The sequence below is a fragment of the Pan troglodytes genome, chromosome 1 (assembly GCF_028858775.2).
Source record: "Pan troglodytes isolate AG18354 chromosome 1, NHGRI_mPanTro3-v2.0_pri, whole genome shotgun sequence".
In the NCBI taxonomy this organism is placed as follows: domain Eukaryota; kingdom Metazoa; phylum Chordata; class Mammalia; order Primates; family Hominidae; genus Pan; species Pan troglodytes.
This window is the reverse complement of record NC_072398.2, coordinates 109,977,664-109,999,648: the sequence shown is the minus strand read 5'-3', so window position 1 is coordinate 109,999,648 and position 21,985 is coordinate 109,977,664. Positions and strand designations below refer to the sequence as shown.

Genomic DNA, 21,985 nt, shown 5'->3' with positions numbered 1-21,985 from the left:
ACCAGGCCAGGTGCAGTGGCTCATGCCTGTAATCCCAGCACTTTGGGAGGCTGAGGCGGGTGGATCACTTGAGGTCAGGAGTTCGAGACCAGACTGGCCAACATGGCATAACCCCGTCTCTACTAAAAATACAAAAATTAGCTGGGCATGGGGCATGGTGGCGCCCGGCTGAGGCACAAGAAGCACTTAAACCCAGGAGGTGGAGGTTGCAGTGAGCCGAGATTGCCCCGCTGCACTCCAGCCTGAGCAATGAAGTGAGACTCTGTCTCAAAAAAAAAAAAGAAGTTTTTAACCATGAGGCAGTAAAACAGAGTAATACAAAAATACAAACTCACTGGTTTATCTCCGCTTTATATTGTTATCCAAATTGTGTTTCTGGTGAAAAAGGGATAAGTTGAGTTGACCTACATAACAAAGGCTAAAGCTTTTTACCAATATTTGTGGAGGAGGTTTTTTAAGATTTTTTTTTTTTTTTTACTTTATCAGTTTCCAAACAGTTTCTTTTTTTCTCCTATTATCAGCCCCAGGTGCTTGTTTTTGAGGGGCCTCTGAGTCCCTTGAGAGCCCCCTCAAAGGAGGGTAGGATGGGGTCCTGAAGTTCAGCAGAAAAGAAACGGGTCTGGCAAGAGTGGACAGAGAAATAGTCAGCAGAGACTTGAGAAGAGGGGTTTCAGGTGACAGAGCTCCCATGGGAGAAGCAGGATCCAATAGAGAGAAGAGAAAGAGCAGAGTGGTTTTATAGAGAGCCAGGAAGAACAATTTGTAGCCCAGGGAATCAGGGAATAACCCCTCACTCAGAAAAAGAGAGCCAGAAAGAAGAGACTTCTAGTCTAGGGACTCAGAGAATAGACCACTCAGAACAAGGAGCCCACACGAAGACCTTCCTGCCCAGAGGATTGCTTTCAAAAGAAGCCTGGGACTCTACCCCAGCTTCAGAGAGAATATTCATCCCTTCAGATTCAAAATCTGTCCTTAGCCATCAACGGGCTTTTGTCTGGAGCAATGGCTCAGGAATCTGATTCACCAATGGATCCCTAATCAGTCAGAAATGACAACAAAGACTTCAAAGGCATGCATTTAGGGTCCTGAGTGAGAGGCCCAGGATCCAGTGATGAATCTGTCCTAGTTGAGTTTCAACACCATAATTGTTAAAGAAAAAATTATTCAGTGATTCTTCAAATGCACAGTAAAGAAGACTTTATTCAGGACCATCACCATAGATATAGGAACCACTGCAACACAGTCTTGGAGCTGGGGAGAGAGATGGGCTTAACTCTGAATACAGCATGGGGAAGTGGGAATTTATAGCCCAGGAGCAATGCAGGGGTCAGTGAATGGAAAATCACTAAGAGGAAACATCCGGAGTAAGGGAGATTCTGGCTAAACCGACCTAAAAGAATTTTTGCTGAAGACTGGCCAGGGTGATCAGACATCACCTGCAGAATGGTGAAGAATGAAGAACCTGATCAGATATTGAGAATGAGGGGTTCTTTGGTAAACTTGGCAGTGTTCTTTGCTAATGCTGGATTTTGCGAGGAAGTGCACAGTTTAGCCTAGCTGAAGATTTAGAAGCCTGACTAAAGTTGGCCAAGCAAAGAATCTTTGTTATCAACATATTCCATCAAACTTCACATCCCTGCCTTAAATGATCAAACCATCCGCACTCCTGTATGCTACTGTTCTCCATGAAAAGTTACTTCTTCTTTGCCTTAACCAAAATCCAGCCATTCTAGAAAGACACCAGAAGGCTTTCTGCAGCATCTAAAATTTCCCCACATTCTAGGCCCAAATCCTTTTCCTTTCCCTGTTGCTTTTAGATCCACATTGTGTAACCCTCATCTAGAAACCTCAGTTTCTTGGAGTCATTTTTTTTTTTTTTTGGGACGGAGTTTCCGCTCTTGTTGCCCAGGCTGGAGTGCAGTGGCACAATCTCAGTTCACTGCAACCTCCGTCTCCCAGGTTCAAGCGATTCTCCTGCCTCTGCCCCTTGAGTAGCTGGGATTACAGGTGCCTGCCACCATGCCTGGCTAATTTTTTGTATTTTTAGTAGAGACAGGGTTTCATCCTTTTGGCCAGGCTGGTCCCGAACTCCTGATCTCAGATGATCCACCTGCCTCAGCCTCCCAAAGTGCTGGGATTATAGGCGTGAGCCACTGAGCCAGGCCATTCTGTCTTTTTATATAATGTAACTTGTACTTTTATGTAGTAAGTTATCACAATGGTGTCAGACACTCTGAGGAAGAGTATTTTACTGTATCATTCCCATTACCCAATCAGGAAGTCTTAACAGGCAGATTTTAACAAAAATATAAGACACAACTGTGCCCTAGCTTTTCTCACATACTTCCTACCTCACACTTCACACATTTCTTTTTCTCAGCACCCACTCTTAAGTAATAATTTATTTCCCCTGAATATTATTTACCTTCTGTGGGCTACCTTACATATCATCTGAAAGCATGAACAAAACAGTTATATTTGTGAATAATTTTATTTTGGTTTATTTCTTAGCAGAAGGAGGAGTTAATAGTAACATTTGTAGGCCGGGCACGGTGGCTCACGCCTGTAATCCCAACACTTTGGGAGGCCGAGGCTTGCGGATCATGAGGTCAGGAGATCGAGACCATCCTGGCTAACACGGTGAAACTCTGTCTCTACTAAAATACAAAAAAATTAGCCGGGCGTGGTGGCGGGCACCTGTAGTCCCAGCTACTCGGGAGGCTGAGGCAAGAGAATGGCGTGAACCCAGGAGGTGGAGCTTGCAGTGAGCCGAGATCGCGCCACTGGGCTCCAGCCTGGGAGACAGAGCGAGACTCCATCTCAAAAAAAAAAAAGTAACATTTGTAATTTCCCAGAGATTGCCAAGGAAAACATTCTCCTGGCTGAATTTATGTAGAGTTCATCATCTAAGCATAAAATATTTTATAAAGGAATGGGCCAATCAAATAACTGCTATGCAGTTGACACCATAAACCAAGTTAGCTTAGTACCACTCTAAATAGTTGCTGGGAATATAATGATTTTCAAAGACATGATCTCTAGAAATAAATAACTAAAAGAGAAGCACGGTGATGCATTTATGCATACACATAAGCAGGGACTAGAGATCAAGAATAGAAATAAAAGAGGTTTTTACACTTGGGGTGCTAAGGTCGCAATGATTTATTTGGAGAGAAAACAGAAGCCCTTCTTTAGTAAATGCAAAGCACCATGTGTTTAATGAAGATACATGACCTAAGCTTTGAAGATCGTTTAACTAATTCAATAACCTTACCAAGTATCCATTACTACATCTCAACAATCAAATTTACAGTGACATCTTTGAGTTAAATCTCTCCATAGATGTCTGGAAACAGCTTAATTCTGTTAACTGCTGCCCATTGAATTATGCTTTATTTGGTTGTAGAATTTCATGTCATCTGTTATTCTCCCTCACAACTTGGGAGATGTTATTCCTGTATTGTCTGTTCTCGTTGATGAAGAGAAGTCTGTGATAAAGTAATTGTCCTTCCTTTGCAGGTAATCTGCCTTCCATCTCTGGTTGATTTGAAAATATTGTATTAGTCTTTAGTATCTTGCATTTTACTGTGGTATGTCTACATATGGATTTATACTTACTGAGTTTGCTCAGAGCTTGGAGTATTTCCTCAGTCTTAAAGGCCCTAGTTGTGAAAATGTTACTACAGAAAAACTTTCTTTTTTTAACTTAAAATCCTTTTTATTGGGAAATAAATGTAAGATTATAGATAAGTTTGAAAATAAAAGAATTGTTAGAACAAAAAATACTCATATGCCTGTTGCCCTAATTTGTCTATTATTATTTTATTAAATTTAGGTTACCATTTGTTCTCTCTCTCTCTCTCTCTCAATATATATCCCAATTTTCAGTCTTCAGATCTAAATCTTTCAGCAACCCGGACTATCATGGCCCCAGTGTAATGCTTGGCTTTGTACCTCATGAGGGAAGAAATTTTTTTTTTTAATCTTAAGTTCTAGGGTACGTGTGCACCACATGCAGGTTTGTTACGTAGGTATACATGTGCCATGTTGGTTTGCTGTACCCATCAACTTGTCATTTACATTAGGTATTTCTCCTAATGCTATCTGTCCTCCAGCCCCCCACCCCCTGACAGGCCCCAGTGTGTGATGTTCCCCACCCTGTGTCCATGCATTCTCATTGTTCAACTCCCATCTGTGAGTGAGAACATGCGGTGTTTGGTTTTCTGTCCTTGTGATAGTTTGCTGAGAATGATGGTTTCCAGCTTCATCCATGTCCTTGCAAAGGACATGAACTTATCCTTTTTTATGGCTTCATAGTATTCCATGGCACATATGTGCCACATTTTTTTAATCCAGTCTATCATTGATGGACATTTGGGTTGGTTCCAAGTCTTTGCTATTGTGAATAGCACCACAATTAACATACATGTGCATGTATACATCTTTATAGTAGCATGATGTATAATCCTTCGGGTATACACCCAGTAATGGGATTGCTGGGTCAAATGGTATTTCTAGTTCTAGATCCTTGAGGAATCGCCACACTGCTTTCCACAATGGTTGAACTAATTTACGCTCCCACCAGCAGTGTAAAAGCATTCCTATTTCTCCACATCCTCTCCAGTATCTGTTGTTTCCTGACTTTTTAATGATCATCATTCTAACTGGCATGCGATGGTATCTCATTGTGGTTTTGATTTGCATTTCTCTGATGACCAGCGATGATGAGCATTTTTTATGTGTCTGTTGGCTGCATAAATGTCTTCTTTTGAGAAGTGTCTGTTCATATTCTTTGCCCACTTTTTGATGGGGTTGTTTTTTTCTTGTAAATTTGTTGAAGTTCTCTGTAGATTCTGGATATTAGCCCTTCGTTAGACGGGTATATTGCAAAACTTTTCTCCTATTTTTTAGATTGCCTGTTCACTCTGATGAGAGTTTCTTTTGCTGTGCAGAAGCTCTTTAGTTTAATTAGATTGCATTTGTCTATTTTAGCTTTTGTTGCCATTGCTTTTGGTGTTCTGGTCATGAAGTCTTTGCCCATGCCTATGTCTTGAATGGTATTGCCTAGGTTTTCTTCTAGGGTTTTTTATGGTGTTAGGTCTTTCATTTAAGTCTTTAATCCATCTTGAGTTAATTTTTGTGTATGGTGTAAGGAAGGGATCCAGTTTCAGCTTTCTACATATGGCTAGCCAGTTTTCCCAGCAACGTTTATTAAATAGGGGATCCTTTGAGGGAAGAAAATTATTTCTAATATTTTAATCCAGCTATGTATGTAAAAAGAAGTCTTTTTCATATTTTATCTATTATTTCTGTATGATTGGAGTATGAGTCAAAACATCTCAATATAAATAAAAAGTTACATTTCAGTAATTTTTTTTTCTAAAATTACAAAACACTAGTGGTCAAAAACACTACTATTTCCAATTCTCTTTACTTTGTTAACATTACTTTTTGTACTTATGAGAGAAGAGTTTGCAATCCAAAAAGAGCAGGAAGGAAGAGAGATTAGAGATTTTTTCTCCCGCTTGCTCTATACATATGAGATATTTATATATCTATATATCAACAGTTGACCTTTGAATAACACTGGTTTAAACTGTGTGAGTCCACTTACAGGTGGATTTTTTCAGCCAAATACAGATTGAAAATATAGTATTTGTGGGACGTGAAACCCACATATGTGGAGGGCCAACTTTTCATATGCGAGCTCTGCAAGGTTGACTGTGGGACCTGAGTATGTGCAGACTTCGGTATATGCAGGGCTCCTGAATCCAATACCCCACTAATACTGAGGGATGACTGTATATGTCTCTATCTACCTACTCTATCATATATATATATATATATATATATATATATATATATATACATACACACACACACACACAAATATGTGTATATATATGTATGTGTGTATATATATATATATATATATATACTTCCCATATTACTTTGCTAGGGTTGTTATAACAATTACTGCAGACTGGATGAGTTAAACAACAGAAATTTATTTTCTCACAGTTCTGGAGGCTAGAAGTGTGAGGTCAAGGCATCAGATGTGTTAATTTTATTCTGAAATTTCTCTCCTTGGCTTTTAGATAGTCATTTTCTCATCTTGTCTTCTCATGGACTTTTTTCTGTGCACATGTTTGTCTGTACCTAAATTTCCTCTTCAAATAAGGACACCAGTGATATTGGATTAGGACCCAGACATGTGACCTCATTTTACATTAGTTACCTCTTAAAAGTCTCTATCTCCAAATATAGCCACCTTCTGATATACTGGGATGGCAGGGGGCAGGGTACAGCATATTAATTTGTGGAAAGGACACAATTCAGCCTATAACATATGCAATATATTCTTCTCTGATCTATATTATATAACTTTTATATATAATACATATATAATTTAATATACATTTTAACCCCTTGATTAATTTTGTCACTGCAGAGAAAACAAGAATTAAAGAAAAGCTTCAGGTGATACCGTTTTTGAATGAGTAAGAATTGAGCCTGCCCTTAACACAAGAATGAAGTAGAAATAAACTGACTTAGGGAACAGCATAAAAAGGTTCTCTTATGGGTCAAGATTTCAGTGTGATGTCATCATTTTTTCCAGGGATTAAATGTTAGAATATATTGCATGCCCATATTGAGGTGGAATCATAAACTTATTTCAGACTTATTATAATGGCTCATTTTCTTATGCCTTCACCATTGAACTTGTACTTAGCTGGGGATTGAGCTGAAAGTTTGCCTTTTCTGTATCTAGCATAGTTGCACCAAATCTGACCTTAATCCCAAATTTTCCTCTCTGTAATATCTTGTTTCCAAATGAGGCTCACATTGAATTTTCTCTTGTTAGAAATATAACTGGCAAGACCAATCAAAACCATTCATTCCGTTCAGTTGTCTGTGAACAAGCTTGATTTGCTTTGTTATTAATACAGCTTCTTGTGGGTTAAGTAGAAAGCTCTTTTGTAAATATCCCTCAGTTTAAGTATATATAGTTTACATTTCCAGGTAAGCTGTAAATTCTCTGAGAAAGGCCCAGCATGGTGGTTCAAGCCTATAATCCCAGCTCTTTGGGAGTCTGAGATGGGTGGATCACTGGAGGTCAGGAGTTTGAGACCAGCCTGGCCAATGTGGTGAAACCCCATCTCTACCAAAAATACAAAAATTAGCCAGGCATGGTGGTGCACGCCTGTAATCTCAGCTACTCAGGAGGCCAAGGCAAGTGATTAAACCCAGGAGGTGGAGGTTGCAGTGAGCTGAGATCGCACCACTGCACTCCAGCCTGGGTGACAAGCTGGACTCTGTCTCAAAAAAAAAAAAAAAAAAAAATTCTGTGAAAAGATCTGTGATTTCCATTCTCCTTTATAGTAATTGTTAAGCACTCACAATTAGATGGTTATAACAACTATCAAAGAAAAACAATTATTTTAATAAATATTTTTCATCATTTTCTCCTTTCTAAGCCCTATGCTATGCACTAAAAACTGCAGAGAAAATCAACACATTCTCTACCTCACAGCAGATTTCTTGGAGAGAGATAGGGGTGGGGAGGGGAATAAGGGTTGCTAAATGTTGTCAACTTTGTAATACAACTCTCAAAGGGAGATAGTTATTAGGGAGGCAAAGTGCTCAGGCTCAGATTTCAGGTTGCCTAGATTTGAATTCTGTCTTCACTGCTTCTTTTATGATTTGCCCAAATTACTTAAGCTCTTTAAACCACAGTTTCCTCATCCTTAAGATAGGGATAATAAATAGAACTTATCTCATAAAATTACTGTGAGGATTATAAGTGATTATGAAGTTGATTAAATTTCCCCAGTGCTTCATACAAAGAAAGGACTCAAAGGATATGCTAGTTCATAGTAGGGGCATAGAAGACGATATCCCTTCTCTCCTGGGATATAGGGTATACATAACTGTCCACTATAAAATTGAAGATAGGCTAGAGAAAAGCTAAAAGTGAAGAATCTAATAACTCTTTAGCCAAGAGAAAATGAAACATGAGGGAAAGGGAGAAGTTCCAAATGAGGTCCACATTTGTCATGGGCCACTGAATGGTGGTGCCATTCAGGCAGAGGAAACCCAGAAGGAGGAGTCATTCTGTAGTTAGAGGGCACTTAATGAGATAATATTAGAGATAACTGAGGTTGAGTTGTTGGTACGTATCTGGGTGCAAAGTCTCCATAGGTCCGGAATTTTGAATAGTTTTCTGGAGTCATCTGGTTATTGTTAAAGCCAAGAGACTTGGTGAGATCACAGAATACAATAATGATCAATAAGAGGGAAGGGAAGAGAGCCAAGAATGGGACACTGGGAAGCATACACATTTAATTAAGGTTTGGTAAGGTGAAAAGTGTCAGCAGAGAATGTAAAGGTGAAATAATGAGAGAAAAAGGAGGACATCAAGGAGAAAGTCGTGTTTTGAAAAAAACAAAAAGGACACATTTTCAAGAAAGACATTGTCAATAGTTTAAATGTCACAAAATAGTAGAGTATAATGCAATTTAAAAAAAATCTATTGCTTTTGTTAATTAAATAACTAGTAACCTCGGCTGCAGCAGTTTCAGTAGAGTGAGGAGAGTTGACACCAAACTGCACCAGTGGAGTGAAAATAAGTGAGAAGAAAGAGTGAGGAAGTGGAGGACAGTCTTTTTTTTTTTTTAATAAAATATTTTCCCAAACTGTCTTTTCTGGAACTTCCAACATGTCTGCTTAAGAGCTTGTCTAAGTTGAATTCATTCGAACTTCTTGAACCTAATTAGTTTCTTTTTGCTGGTTTTTTTTTTTTTTTTTTTTTTTTTTGAGATGGAGCCTTGCTCTATCACCCAGGCTGGAGTTCAATGGTGCAATTTCGGCTCACTGCAACCTCCTCCTCCTGGGTTCAAGCAGTTCTCCTGCCGCAGCCCAATTAGTTTTAAAGACGCTGCATATATTGGTAGGGAAAACCTAGAACACAAAGTCAAACTTCCAATTATCTCCCTTCAGTGCTCAAATCAAGAGTTCATTTGTTGCAAGGAATGGGGATCTGGACTCCAGGGAAAAGAATAGAGTTTTAGGAGGAAAGTTCTCCTAAAACTAAATGGAAGGAGGGTTCTTTGAGATACCAAGGATTTGCAGGACTTTATTTACAATGAAATGTTAGTTTCAGACAGCCCAGGAGGAATAGGTCTATTAAAGGAAAGCAAGAGTAGTTGGCGTAAGGAAACAATTTGCATTGGAGCCTGAGAGTGAGTATAGTAATGACCACATGAGAGACCCATTTGACTCAAGTTCTTCAAAGCATTGCCAGTGTTAGTCTTTGCTCCATAATCAAGTGGGGAAAAAGTGAAATGTCTTTGAAGAGCATTTCCTGTAGGTGGCCTTTGAGGAGGTCCTGAAAATTCCAAACCTACAAGTATTAATGGCAAAGAATAAAAATTTGTTTATGTAAAATACTTTTAAAAATCTTTCTAAATAGCAAGACATTATATATTATCATTGTTAAAAGATAAACGAATTGAGAAATATCATTAGAATTATATGCAGCAGATAAAATGGTCACTTTTTATTTTGAGACGGAGTCTCGCTCTGTCGCCAGGCTGGAGCACAGTGGCGTGATCTTGGCTCATTACAACCTCCAACTCCCTGGTTCAAGTGATTCTTCTGCCTCAGCCTCCCGAGTAGCTGGGATTACAGGCACGTGCCACCACCCCAGCCAATTTTTGTATTTTTAGCAGAGACGGGGTTTCACCATGTTGGGCAGGATGGTCTTGATCTCCTGACCTTGTGATCCACCCGCCTTGGCCTCCCAAAGTGTTGGGATTACAGGCATGAGCCACTGCGCCCAGCCAAAAGGTCACTTTTTAAACTTAAAAATTATTAAGAAAACAGTGAAAACTTAATGTTTAAAAGAGTAGAAGATAGGGAAAATTATTACACAGAAAAAGATAAACAACAGAGAAAGATAAATAAATTGCCAGTGAATATGTAAAAAGTTGCTCAGCACCAGTGGTAGTTCAAATCCAAATAGCACTGAGTTAGCATTTGTTAACTAATAAATTGGCAAAAATTATATTTTGATAAAACCCAGTGTTGTTGACATCCCAAGAAAAAGGGCTATGCTCACACAGCCTTGGAGCATGTGCACATTGATGATTTTTTTGGCATAAAAATTAGTGGTTTCTATTAAAATCAGCAGTGTAATTCACAATCGCTAAGACATGGAATCAACCTAGGTGCCCATCAACTGTGGATTGGATAAAGAAAATATGGTACATATATGTCATGGAATACTTTGCAGCCATAAAAAAGAATAAAATCATGTCCTTTACAGCAACATGGATGCAACTCGATGCCATTATGCTAAGCGAATTAACACAGGAATAGAAAACCAAATACCACATATTCTCACTTATAAGCAGGAGCTAAACATTGAGTACACGTGGACACAAAGATGGGAACAATAGAAACTGGGGACTACTCGAGGGTAGAAGGAGGGAAGGGGTAAAGGTTGAGAAACAACTACTATGCCTAGTACCTGAGTGATCGGATCAATCATGCAGCAAACCTCAGCATTACACAACATACCCATGTAACAAAACTGCACATGTACCCACTGTATCTAAAATCAAAAGTTGAAATTATAAAAAATAAAAAAATAAAATCAACAATGTGTATTTCTCTCACACAGCCATCACTATGATGTATTTGGAATAATATATGCATAAGGATGTTCATTGCAGTGTTGTCTGAAAGGGCAAAGTGAAAACAATCTGAATAACCATCAATATGACACAGAGTAAGTAATTATTGGTACGTCTGTACAATGCCTCATGCAGTCACCACTGACAGCATGGGAAAGAGAGACATCTATTATGAAAAGACCACTAAGACATATGATTACATGATAAGTGCAAGGTTCATGAATAAATAGTATGTATACTAGTATAGCATACTTCTTTCTAAGAAAGAAACCATAACACATACAAGAATGGACATGAAATTATTAACAATAGCTAACTTTGGTGATAAGACTGTAGGTTGTAAAAAGCCAGACTTTCATTTCTCATTTTAAACCCAATGAATTATTTAAATCTAACCCTACTGCATTCATTATCTTTATAATAAAATAAATATGTATAACAATGAAACATAGTTTTTAAGTATTTGGGACATAAATTAAACATTAATAGATTACACCTCTTAAACTTGGTACTTTAGTATCCCATTTCTCTGTGAGAATTCTGAAAGCTTCATCTTCCACAGTTTAGGTAATTCTTTGGTGTCTTATTTTGTTATTTTCTTGCCCTGAGATTAGCAATGTCAGATCTCCAAACTGCTAACTCTTCTCTTTGGCAGATCAAATGCTTCTTCTTAAAAAAATTAATTTTTTAAAATGTATTTCATAGGATTTTTGTTCTCTCTCTCCCTCTTTTTGTGCATATGTGTGTGTGTCTGATTAGTCTTTATTATCTTAAAATGATTAGTCCTGATAGACCTGTTTCTTCAAAATTTCTCTCAGTTCTTTGGCAGTTTGCTCTTAGCTTATAATTAAAGATCAATTTCTGACTTGTCTTGTTCTAGAAAACCTCAATGGAAATTACAGCAAGCTGAATAGGATATTAATTAAAAACATAAACCTGGTGAAACCCGAACATAGAGGCTCTAGTTCAAAGATGCTTCCAATAGTTGACATGGCCATTCATTCCTTAAAACCAGCTATTTTTCTTTTGAATTACATTACCTTTAATTCTGTAAATTGGATGTTATATAGTACCATGAAAACTGCTGTGAGTAATTATAATACTCATTGCTGAGTGATGTGACTTCTTTCTCAAGGCTATTTCTGAGGGAAATTATACAATTAGATCTTTAGGTATTGTGACTTGTTTTGGAAATCATGGTGGCCCTCCAGGGAGCTAATGAATCTTTAATTATTTAGAGGTTCACATGAGACCCCTTACAGATATAAGCACATTAGCTCTGTAGCTAAGGGAACATTTAAAAACAGTAACATGAAATGTGTCAGACATAGAGGAAAGATGAAGAAGCAAGTAGAAGCTAATGCAAACAGAGGAACTGCCAGCTCTCTGTGGCACTCTAGCTCTCTCTGTCAGTATTTGGTTGGCAATGTAGACATAGTGGATGAGTGCAATTACATATGTTAGGCTCATTCTGAAATGCAGGAGCATTTTAGATTTTCATGTAGAAGCCTGACAAGCAAACTACATCTAGGATATACTTTGATAACTTTGAGTTGAGAGCCAAATTTCTTGAAGGTAAACCATCTCCCTGTTTTAAAGTAGTGTTTAAAATTATAAAAATATTAATACATCTGTAATATAAAATATTTAGATATAAATACTACAAGTGCAAATGAATTTTTTTTTCTACTTCTGCATTCAACTTTTCTCTTCTCCCTTTAGGGAAAACACTTTTGTGTAAAGGCCTCCAAAATATATGTAGAGGCGTATGTATGTTAAAAACATGTATACATATAATGCATAACCAAACAAATGAAATATCCTAAACATATGGACCTGAAAATTGCTTATAATAAATTTGAACTGAACATATAGGCATAAATGTGGTTCAGAAGTGTCCAGTTGAAGCAACTTCACTTTGTTAGGTCAACAAAAGTTGGGGACACCAAGATCTACTCCTCTGATTTTGTTCTAGCATTATCTTAATGGAAATGTTTACTGAAATGGAAATACATGTAGTGGACATCGTGGTGGTGTCTCAAGCATTCAGTGTTCCCTGCTCTCACACACTCCTAACCAAATAATGAATTTCTCAGCTTCACAATGTTTAAGTGACATGAGTCCCATGCCCAATTCTTGGTCATTGTAATTGGTGCATGAAGGAACGTGTGCCTTCTGCTAATCAAATCAGAATGAAGTACAACTTTTTCATTCCATGATTGAAGGGGGAAATGCCTTCTTTCCAAATGCAGCAGAGGAAGCATGAGGTACTAGGATTGGAAGTTGTCTACTCATGACATGATATTTTAAGCCATAGAATAAAACTGAGACCTAATGTCTTAGTCCTTTCAGGTCGCTATACCAGAATATCACAGCCTGGATGGTTTATGAACAACATAAATTTATTTCTTACAGTTCTAGAGGCCAGGAAGTCCAAGATCAAGGTGTCAACAGATTCGGGGTCTAATGAGGATTTGTTTCCTGGTTCACAGACAGCTGTCTTTTTGCTGTGTCCTCACATGGTGGAAGGGGCAAGGAAGTTCTCTAAGGTCTCTTTTATAAGGGCACTAATCCCATTCATGAGGGCTCTGTCCTTATGACCTAATCACCCCCCGAAGACCCACTGCCAAATATCATCACACTAGGGATTAGATTTAAACATACAAATTTTGGGGGGATACAAACATTCAGTCTATATCACTTAAGGTAGAGTGAAGAAACAGGGAGGACAAGAAGCATTTATTTTGTGTCATTATTAAACTTCTGTATTAAACTATCTTGAGCCTATACTATTGTTCGAAATCTCTTTATTATACAAGCCATTTTGAATTTTGATTGTTTGCAACCAAAATTAACCTAATAAATTAAAATGTACTATGATGTTAGATCATAATTTGTCTGTACTAGTAGTATTTGCTAGAGTGTTTAGGGGAATACTTGCTTGTTAACTTTTTAGTAAATATAACACTCCATGTTCAAATACATTTGGAAAATACTGAGCATTTCACACTTTTAGAGACTCAAAACAGGCAGCACATTTTAAAAAAATAAAAATAAAACCAAATAGCATTGCATTTGGAGAATGGTATAAAAAAAGAGAATTTGATAAACTGGAGTTATCAGAACTCAGTGGATACTATGTGTTAGACATTATTATAAGCCATTAAACATTTTACAAGCTTGATACCTGAGTTAAAAATTAATAACCCAAAGACACATTGGAAGAGAAAAGTTGACATATTTTTATTATATTAATGACCTAAAAATATCATAGCAACTAACCTCATTATAGTCAACAAGTGAATGAACGTAAATAATATTAAATAACTATTAGAAAATCTCTCTGATTAAGCATAGAAATAAATAGGCAGTGCTTTTGACCAATAAATGGAGGACTTACAATATTTTCCAATACGAAACAAAAAGATTCTAAATGTAAAGGTTTTAGGCCCAAAATATGTTAGTCAATTCATGACAGCAGAAATTCAGCAGGTCATATTTTTGGGGTAATGTAAATGACAATAGAAATCATGGACTAAAGTGTAACAAATAAGTAATATCTAGGCAGGTGGAAATTTTAAGATCTTTTAAATTAACTTCTGGACTATAGCAAAAATTCAAACTAAAATTCATCAGGGAGTCAGGGAAGGTCAAATGAAGAAGCATGGGGATTGAGGCAAAAACCCTGAATTATACCAATATTATCTTTTTTTTTTTTTTCTTTTTTTTTGAGACAGGATCTTGCTCTGTTACCCAGGCTGAAGTGCAGTGGTGCAATCATAGTTCACTGCAACTGCGACCTCCTAGGCTTAAGGGATCCTTCCACCTCAGCCTCTTGAGTATCTTGGACTACAGACCCTCATCACCACAACACCTGTCTAATTTATTTATTTTTTGTAAAGATGAGGTCTCATTTTGTTGCTCAGGCTGACAAGTATTATCTTAATGTTATAGAAAAAAAGTAATTCTGGCCATATATAGGTATTATTCTTTGCAGTGGAATATCATTTCAGAAATTTGTGCCAAACATAAAATTAGTTTTCTAGTAGTAAAAAGTAATTAAACTCTTTAAATTATTATTACCCCTAGTATACTGGGGAATGGGTGTGTGATCCAAATGAAAAAACTTGGGATGTCTAATGAGATGCTGTTTTCTGTCGCAGAAAATCTATGTAAAATGTTTTTTCTCACGTGTACACTGTTGATATTTGAGACAGCACATGTTAACACTTCAAGAAGTAAAATAAATGTGTTGATTATATCCACAGTTTTCATATTTATTAACTATATATTTCATTTTTAATGTAATGCCTATTGAAAAACCTGTAAATAGTTGTTTCTTAAAATTGACAAATACTGCCTAAGATTTTTCTGTATATTTTCATATTTCAATTTTCCTGTGAGGTTAGAATGAACACGTTTAGCTAAGACATTTGGGCCTCCAAATCCTAAACCTCTCAGAATGTTAGTTTATTATTTGGTTTTTACCTAAATTATTTTCTGCTTATTCAAGAACCTTAGGTCTATCCAGTTACGTTTTTATTTTTTTATTTTTAATTTTTTATTTTGAAACAAAGTCTCGCTCTGTTGCCAAAGCTGGAGTGCATTGGCATGATCTCGGCTCACTGCAACCTCTGCCTCCCAGGTTCAAGTGATTCTCCTGCCTCAACCTCCCGAGTAGCTGGGATTACAGGGGCATACCACCACACCCAGCTAATTTTTGCATTTTTAGTAGAGATGGGGTTTCACCATGCTGGCCAGGCTGGTCTCAAACTCCTGACTTCAGGTGATCTGCCCACCTCAGGATCCCAAAGTGCTGGGATTATAGGCGTGAGCCACCATGCCTGGCTGTATCCGGTTACATTTTTAAGACCAGCCAGGCTTAATATATATTTGGTCTTTAGCTCAATTCAATTTGTTGCATTTTGTCCATTGTACTTCATGTGACACAGAATATATCTTAATTTAAAAAGATATACGTTTGTTGAGCTATCTGTTACATTTGTATATCTTGGAATTTTAAAAAATATAAACCACAGAAGCCAATTATGGCTAACATTAACAATAAATAGGTTTATCACAGAAATAGTGGAGAACTTGTAGAACTGTTGAGAAGGCTAGAAAGCCAGATCAAAGCTAGGCAGCCAGGAAATGTACCCCAAACCATGCTGTAGAACTCATCCAGGGAGGAAACCACTGTCACCACCAGTAAGAAGTAACACCGAAGATGCAGAGAGCAACAATTGCAGCAATTGCTCAATCCTAGGCTAACTGCAAAGCCACCAGCACCACTCCCACTTGTTCGCTTTGCAACAGATAGCTGCAAAGGAGTCTGAGAAAGCAAGCATTTGGCATTTTAGCTTCTAAAGCAGGAGGTGGTTTCTTGTTTTCGTCAAAGCTGAGAGGCTGAGGAATTCCTCAAACACAGAAACAAACATCAAATAATAAATATTCATGCTTTAACTTGCTCAATATCAATATAAACTTTCCCTTTTGAAAGTAAACACGAAAGACCCAAGCTTCCTTCTAACAGAGTGCAACTATTTCTCTAATAATTGAACATGTACCTACAATCTCTTGAAAAATGAAACAATAAAAAATTCTCAATCACAGCATGTACTCTAAGTCTAAGAATTCTGGGTTATGTCCATTCCTCTACGAAGTTCTTCACTATACTCTCTTGACATTCTGCCATATATCATTTAAAAATTAAGTTAATCACCCTCAATAAGCCCTGTTTTAAAAAGAGGGATAAATGGAGAGGAAAGAAGGAAACTTGTTAAGATACATAAGTATGCACAGGACAATACAAGAGAAACAATGTGTTTGGATGTCAAGGCTCTCCTTTCTGCAAGTGGCCAGCAGGTCACTATTGGCATCTATGGCCATGTGCCCTCAGCTAACACCTCTGTTAGTCAGGGTTTTGCCTTGTGAGATGACCAAATATTCATTCCTGACAGAGAAATGTCCTTGATAATCTTTTTCTGTGAGCGTGCCAAGGTCATTGTTAATTTCTTTCATTTAACAAAATAATAGACTTTATTTTTTGAGCAGTTTTAGCTTTATGGAAAGATCGAGCAGAAAGTACAGAGTTCTCACATACTGTCACCTTTATCCCACCCCCAGTTTACATTAGGGTTCACTCTTTGTGTGGTACAGGTCTAGGAGTTTTGCAAAACGCATAATGTCACGTACCCATCATTACATTATTACCAACGTATTTTCAATCCCCTAAAAATCGCCTGTTTCAGAACTATTTATCTCCCTACCCATCCCCAAACTCCTGGCAACCACTGAGCTTTTTTGTTGTTGTTGTTGTTACTTAGTTTTTATTTCATAATCATAAACTTAACTCAACTCTGCAATCCAGCTAGGCATGGAAGGGAACAAGGAAAACATGGAACCCAAAGGGAACTGCAGCAAGAGCACAAAGATTCTAGGATATTGCAAGCAAATGTGGTGGAGGGGTGCTCTCCTGAGCTACAGAAGGAATGGGTCTGGTGGTGAAAATAAAACACAGGTCAAACTCATTAGAATTGTCCACAGTCAGCAATGGTGATCTTCTTGCTGGTCTTGCTATTCCTGTACCCAAAGTGCTCCATGGCTTCCACAATATTCACATGTTCTTTCACCTTGCCAAAGGCCACATGCTTGCCATCCAACCACTCAGTCTTGGCAGCGCAGATGAAAAACTGGGAACCATTTGTGTTGGGTCCAGCATTTGCCACGGACAAGATGCCAGAACCTGTATGCTTTCGGATGAGGTTCTCATCATCAAATTTCTCCCCATAGATGGACTTGTCACCGGTGCCTTTATGGCGTGTGAAGTCACCACCTTGACACATAAACCCTGGAATAATTCTGTGAAAGCAGGAACCCTTATAACGAAATCTTTTCTCTCCAGTGCTCAGAGCACGAAAGTTTTCTGCTGTATTTGGAATCTTGTCTGCAAACAGTTTGATGGAGATGCGGCCCAAGGGCTTGCCGTCAACGGTGATGTCAAAAAAGACGATGGAGTTGACCGTGGCTGATAGTACAGGGCTCACAGCGATGGTGGCGTCTGCAAAGATAACCACTGATCTTTTTACTGTCTTTATAGTTTGGCCTTTTCCAGAATGTCGTATAGTTGAAATCACAGTATGTACCCTTTTCAGACTGGCTTCTTTCACTTAGCAAAATGTTTTTGTTTTTTCTGTATCTTTTTGTGGTTTGATAATTTTTTCCTTTTAGCACTGAATAATATTCCACTGTACGAATATACCACAGTTTGCTTATGCAGTCACCTATTGAAGGACATCTTGGTTGCTTCCAAGTTTTGGCAGTCTTCATTAATTTCTTTCTTTTTTTTTCTTCTTTTTTTTTTTTTTTGAGACAGAGTCTTGCTCTGTCACCCAGGCTGGAGTGAAGTGGCACAATCTCAGCTCATTGCAACCTCCGCCTCCCAGGTTCAAGTGATTCTCTTCCTCAGCCTCTGGAGTAGCTGGGATTACAGGTGTGCACCACCACGCCTGGCTAGTCTTCATGAATATTTACAGGACTGTATAGAATTAGGAGCCATCAAAGGGGATCCCTGAATTCTTTCTGTTTTTCTTACAAATACCAGTTTTAAGGTCAAGATTTACTACCCCATGCAACAGTGTAGCCGCATTTTAAATTTTAAATTTTTGACTGTTTGTTTAAAGGTCTCAGGCAACCTAAAAGGCTAGATAGAAGTCTCTCATCCTCTAACGAAGGATGGATTGTAAAATGGAAGACTGCTAAGACTCTCCCTTTGGGTACTAATTCTGCAAAAACCTAGAATCTCAGAGACAAGAGACAAGTATTTGGAGTGGATCATTAGATGTAATGACAAAAGGAGTCACTTCAACATTCATAACAAATATCAAAGATTGTTGTATTTTTTATATGTGAGACACCAGACAAGCTTATACTTAGTTACCAGTTCAGAGGATACACCACCACATCCTCTAGCATGAGTACAACCTTATAAGCCATTGTCTCCAGGTGGCACTGTGATTGAGTCTTTAATAAAATATTCGCCATTCTATAATAATAATAATTTTGGTTAGTGATAGGATAAATGGTGGACCAGGTGAGTCCAATGAATATCTACTCATTTGTTATACAACAAGTTCTTTTAATAGACAGATGTAGAACAGGATATTATGGCAGTATATATAAGGCATTCAATGTACCCATGGAGAGTGGCAATCAGAGAAAAATGATGTCAGGTAAAGCAAATGTAATTCAAGGATAAAGGTAGATTCCATTTACAAAATTCCTTGTTGCCTTTATCATAGAGGAGCTCCAGTAAAATCAACAAGTCTGACAAAAGGTGACTGGTTTATTCACCCAGGATATGTTATTGTGTGCTTAGCCTTGGACTTTGTTGCTTGTGTGTTGGACACCTAATAGTCTTGACAGCTAAATAGGCTTTTGTAAGCGAGAGTGGTAAAGTCCAACATGTTGCTAAACCTATGTGTATTCTCTACTGCTACCACCAATGTTGCTGTTTATTAGCCTTCTGAGCAAGCAGTGTAGTGCCTGGTGAAAGAGATTGTTTCATACCTTCATATCTATTTGATAACCTTCCTGATGATAGTTTGGTGAGCATTCGTATTAAGCACAAATATTCTCACACTCTGGCTCATTTTCTGTGGTTCATCTACGTATTTTTTCCCCAAAACTCATTGCCACCAATCCTTCAGTCTTTGTCTTTCCGAGTCCCTAATTATCTTATCTTTTCTTTTTTTTTTTTTTTTGAGACAGAGTTTCGCTAAAAAATTTGAAAGTCAGAAAATTATTTCCCAGGTTCTGAAAGATATCAACAAAGATATTTTTAATTGACTATGTATGATTATTGATTTGAGATTTAATATACCATGTCTATGAGAATTCTTTGTAATACTTCTGCAGTGTAATTTGCTACATAATGAAAATTCATTTTTCATAATAAATAGTTTCCAGAAGTCATGTTGTCTTTCTTGCTCCCAGCAAGTAGCTCTATTTCTTGGCCACATTGAGGAATCAAAATCTAATGTAATTCTTCTAAATAGAATAGAGAACACCTAGAGTCGCTGCTCCTATGACAAATCTTTGGATAACAACTCTCATGTGCATAAGACATTTTCTGATCTCTTCTGTACTTCAACTTGTAAAGAACTTTGGACATTACAGTCAGAAAGTCGGCTATTCCTACAAAGACAAAAGGGGAAGCCTCTAAATTCCCTGAGTAGTGGGGATAATTAGCTTTCATACTCATCTGCTGACCCCTGATTATCAGAAGACATTTTTATCTCTTTGGCATGCCCCATCACCTGCTGTCTGTCTCCAAAAGACCTGTAGATCAGAGCAGGCATTGTAAGGCAGGGACAGTTCCTGAAATTTCCAATTAACTGATGATGGGAAAGCTCAGAAACACAAACTCTGGGGAGTGGCTGCCTGGTACTGCTAATACTCCTGCTGGAAACAGGGGCACCTGGGCTACAAACAAACTTAAGACTTTGGAAGAAGGTGCATTAACTTAATTCTGCCTTTCACATGTGAGCTCCCAATTTCCCTTGTGGCTATGAGCCACAAGGGCCCAAATTCAATGGGAGGGTGGTTCAGGTCTACCATGACAAGCTAGGATGGAGGAGACAGAAGTCAGTTATTGGGAGCCCAGATTCTTGCCCTTTAGAAACATGTGCTGTAGCAGAGAGGAACCCACTACAGCTGGGATCCTGGACTGACACAGGGAGTGGGTAGTCCATCCAGGGTCACCTGATTGATAGCAGGCCCTTCACATCTGCAGCCCCCACCTGTGACACTGTTTTTGATACCATATTCCCCAAATTTAACCCTCAAATCCAAAATAGTAAAACTACTGAGATGTTATTTATGAATACAGTATCTCTGGGTTTCTCAGATGGCTGCTGGGAAACTCCAGAGATCCTCCTCCTAGCTCTTAACATGACGATATATTAGAAATAAAGGTAATGTTTTGCATTCTCCAGATATTTAATTTGCTCAAAACTATGCTCAATATAGTGGAAGCTGCTGTGTTTTTCAAGGCCATATTCTGAGAAAATAGCAATAAAATCATCTTAAATTAATTAAATGCAATAATTATGTATGATTACTGTGGCTATGTTACAATAATTGTGCACTTCTCAGGTTGGATTGAGGCATATTTACGTTCATGTACAAAGACTGGTGCAATAAATGTCAACCAACTGATTAAAAAAAGTAAACTTATCAGTTGGTGACAAATAATAATATCTACTTTGTGGGGAAAATTAAAGGCCCTGGAGAGGTATCGGGATGCACTAATTGTTCTTCTTGTGTTCTGTCTTTTACGGTAATCACTGATTAAAATTTCATTAGATGAGTATGTATGACACCTCAACAGAGAATGCCACTGTCCCCCATTGTGATGTTGTTTGCTATGGCAAAAAATTAACCAAACTTTACAGTTTTATTATTAGCAACATCTCCTCCCCCTATCCCTGCTGCTTTTTTTTTTTTTTTTTTTTTTTTAGATGGAATCTCGCTCTGTTGCCCAGGCTGGAGTGCAGTGGTATGACCTCAGCTCACTGCAAACTCTACCTCTCGGGTTCAAGCTGTCCTCCTACCTCAGCCTCCCGAGTAGCTATATTCAGGTGCCCGCCACCATGCATGGCTAATTTTTCTATTTTCAGTAGACACAGGGTTTCACCATGTTGGCCAGGCTGGTCTCAAACTCCGGACCTCAAGTGATCTGCCTGCCTCAGCCTCCTAAAGTGTTGGGATTACAGACATGAGCCACTGTGCCCAGCCCTCCTTTCCCTTTAAGCATACCTAAAAGCCTCTCTACAAAGCGCCAATCAGAATTTGAGTCATCTGGAAGAAATATCAAAAGAGCTCCAGTAATAACGGTAGCAGACACTGTTGATACTATTGATACCACAGGAAATTGACTCATGGATATAGGCCTCCAAGAATAGGCTGACCTCGTCTCCACAAACAATATTCCAACTATACGAAGTAAATGAGTCAGGATTTCCAAGACACTCACAATGTAGAAGCGGATGAATTCATGAAAGTAGACTGCTTAACTCAAGACCAGCACGACAAGAGGTTGTTATTTAGGATTAAAGGGCCTCAGTAAGGCAATTTAGTTGAGGTTAGTTTAATTTTCTACTTTAATGAACATGAGAGAAACCCATTTTCTTTCTTCTTAATCTACCTTTAATCTCCAATTAAATTTACAAATTATTAAATTTGTAAAAACTAAATAAAACACTCTGAATTCTTAGTGTTGAGGAAAA

The 21,985-nt window shown here is 38.0% G+C and overlaps 1 protein-coding gene across 1 annotated transcript; it reads right to left on the bottom strand.

Annotated features, from left to right (window-relative positions):
• Positions 1-16,765: 16,765 nt before the first annotated feature.
• On the bottom strand, positions 16,766-21,639 carry LOC100612002 (peptidyl-prolyl cis-trans isomerase A-like 4A). Its single transcript, XM_054676916.2, has 2 exons — positions 21,516-21,639; positions 16,766-17,757 (listed from the first exon to the last, which is right to left on the bottom strand). The coding sequence occupies exons 1-2, from the start codon at positions 21,637-21,639 to the stop codon at positions 17,228-17,230; spliced, it is 654 nt and encodes a 217-aa protein (XP_054532891.1). The 3' UTR covers positions 16,766-17,227.
• Positions 21,640-21,985: the final 346 nt, after the last annotated feature.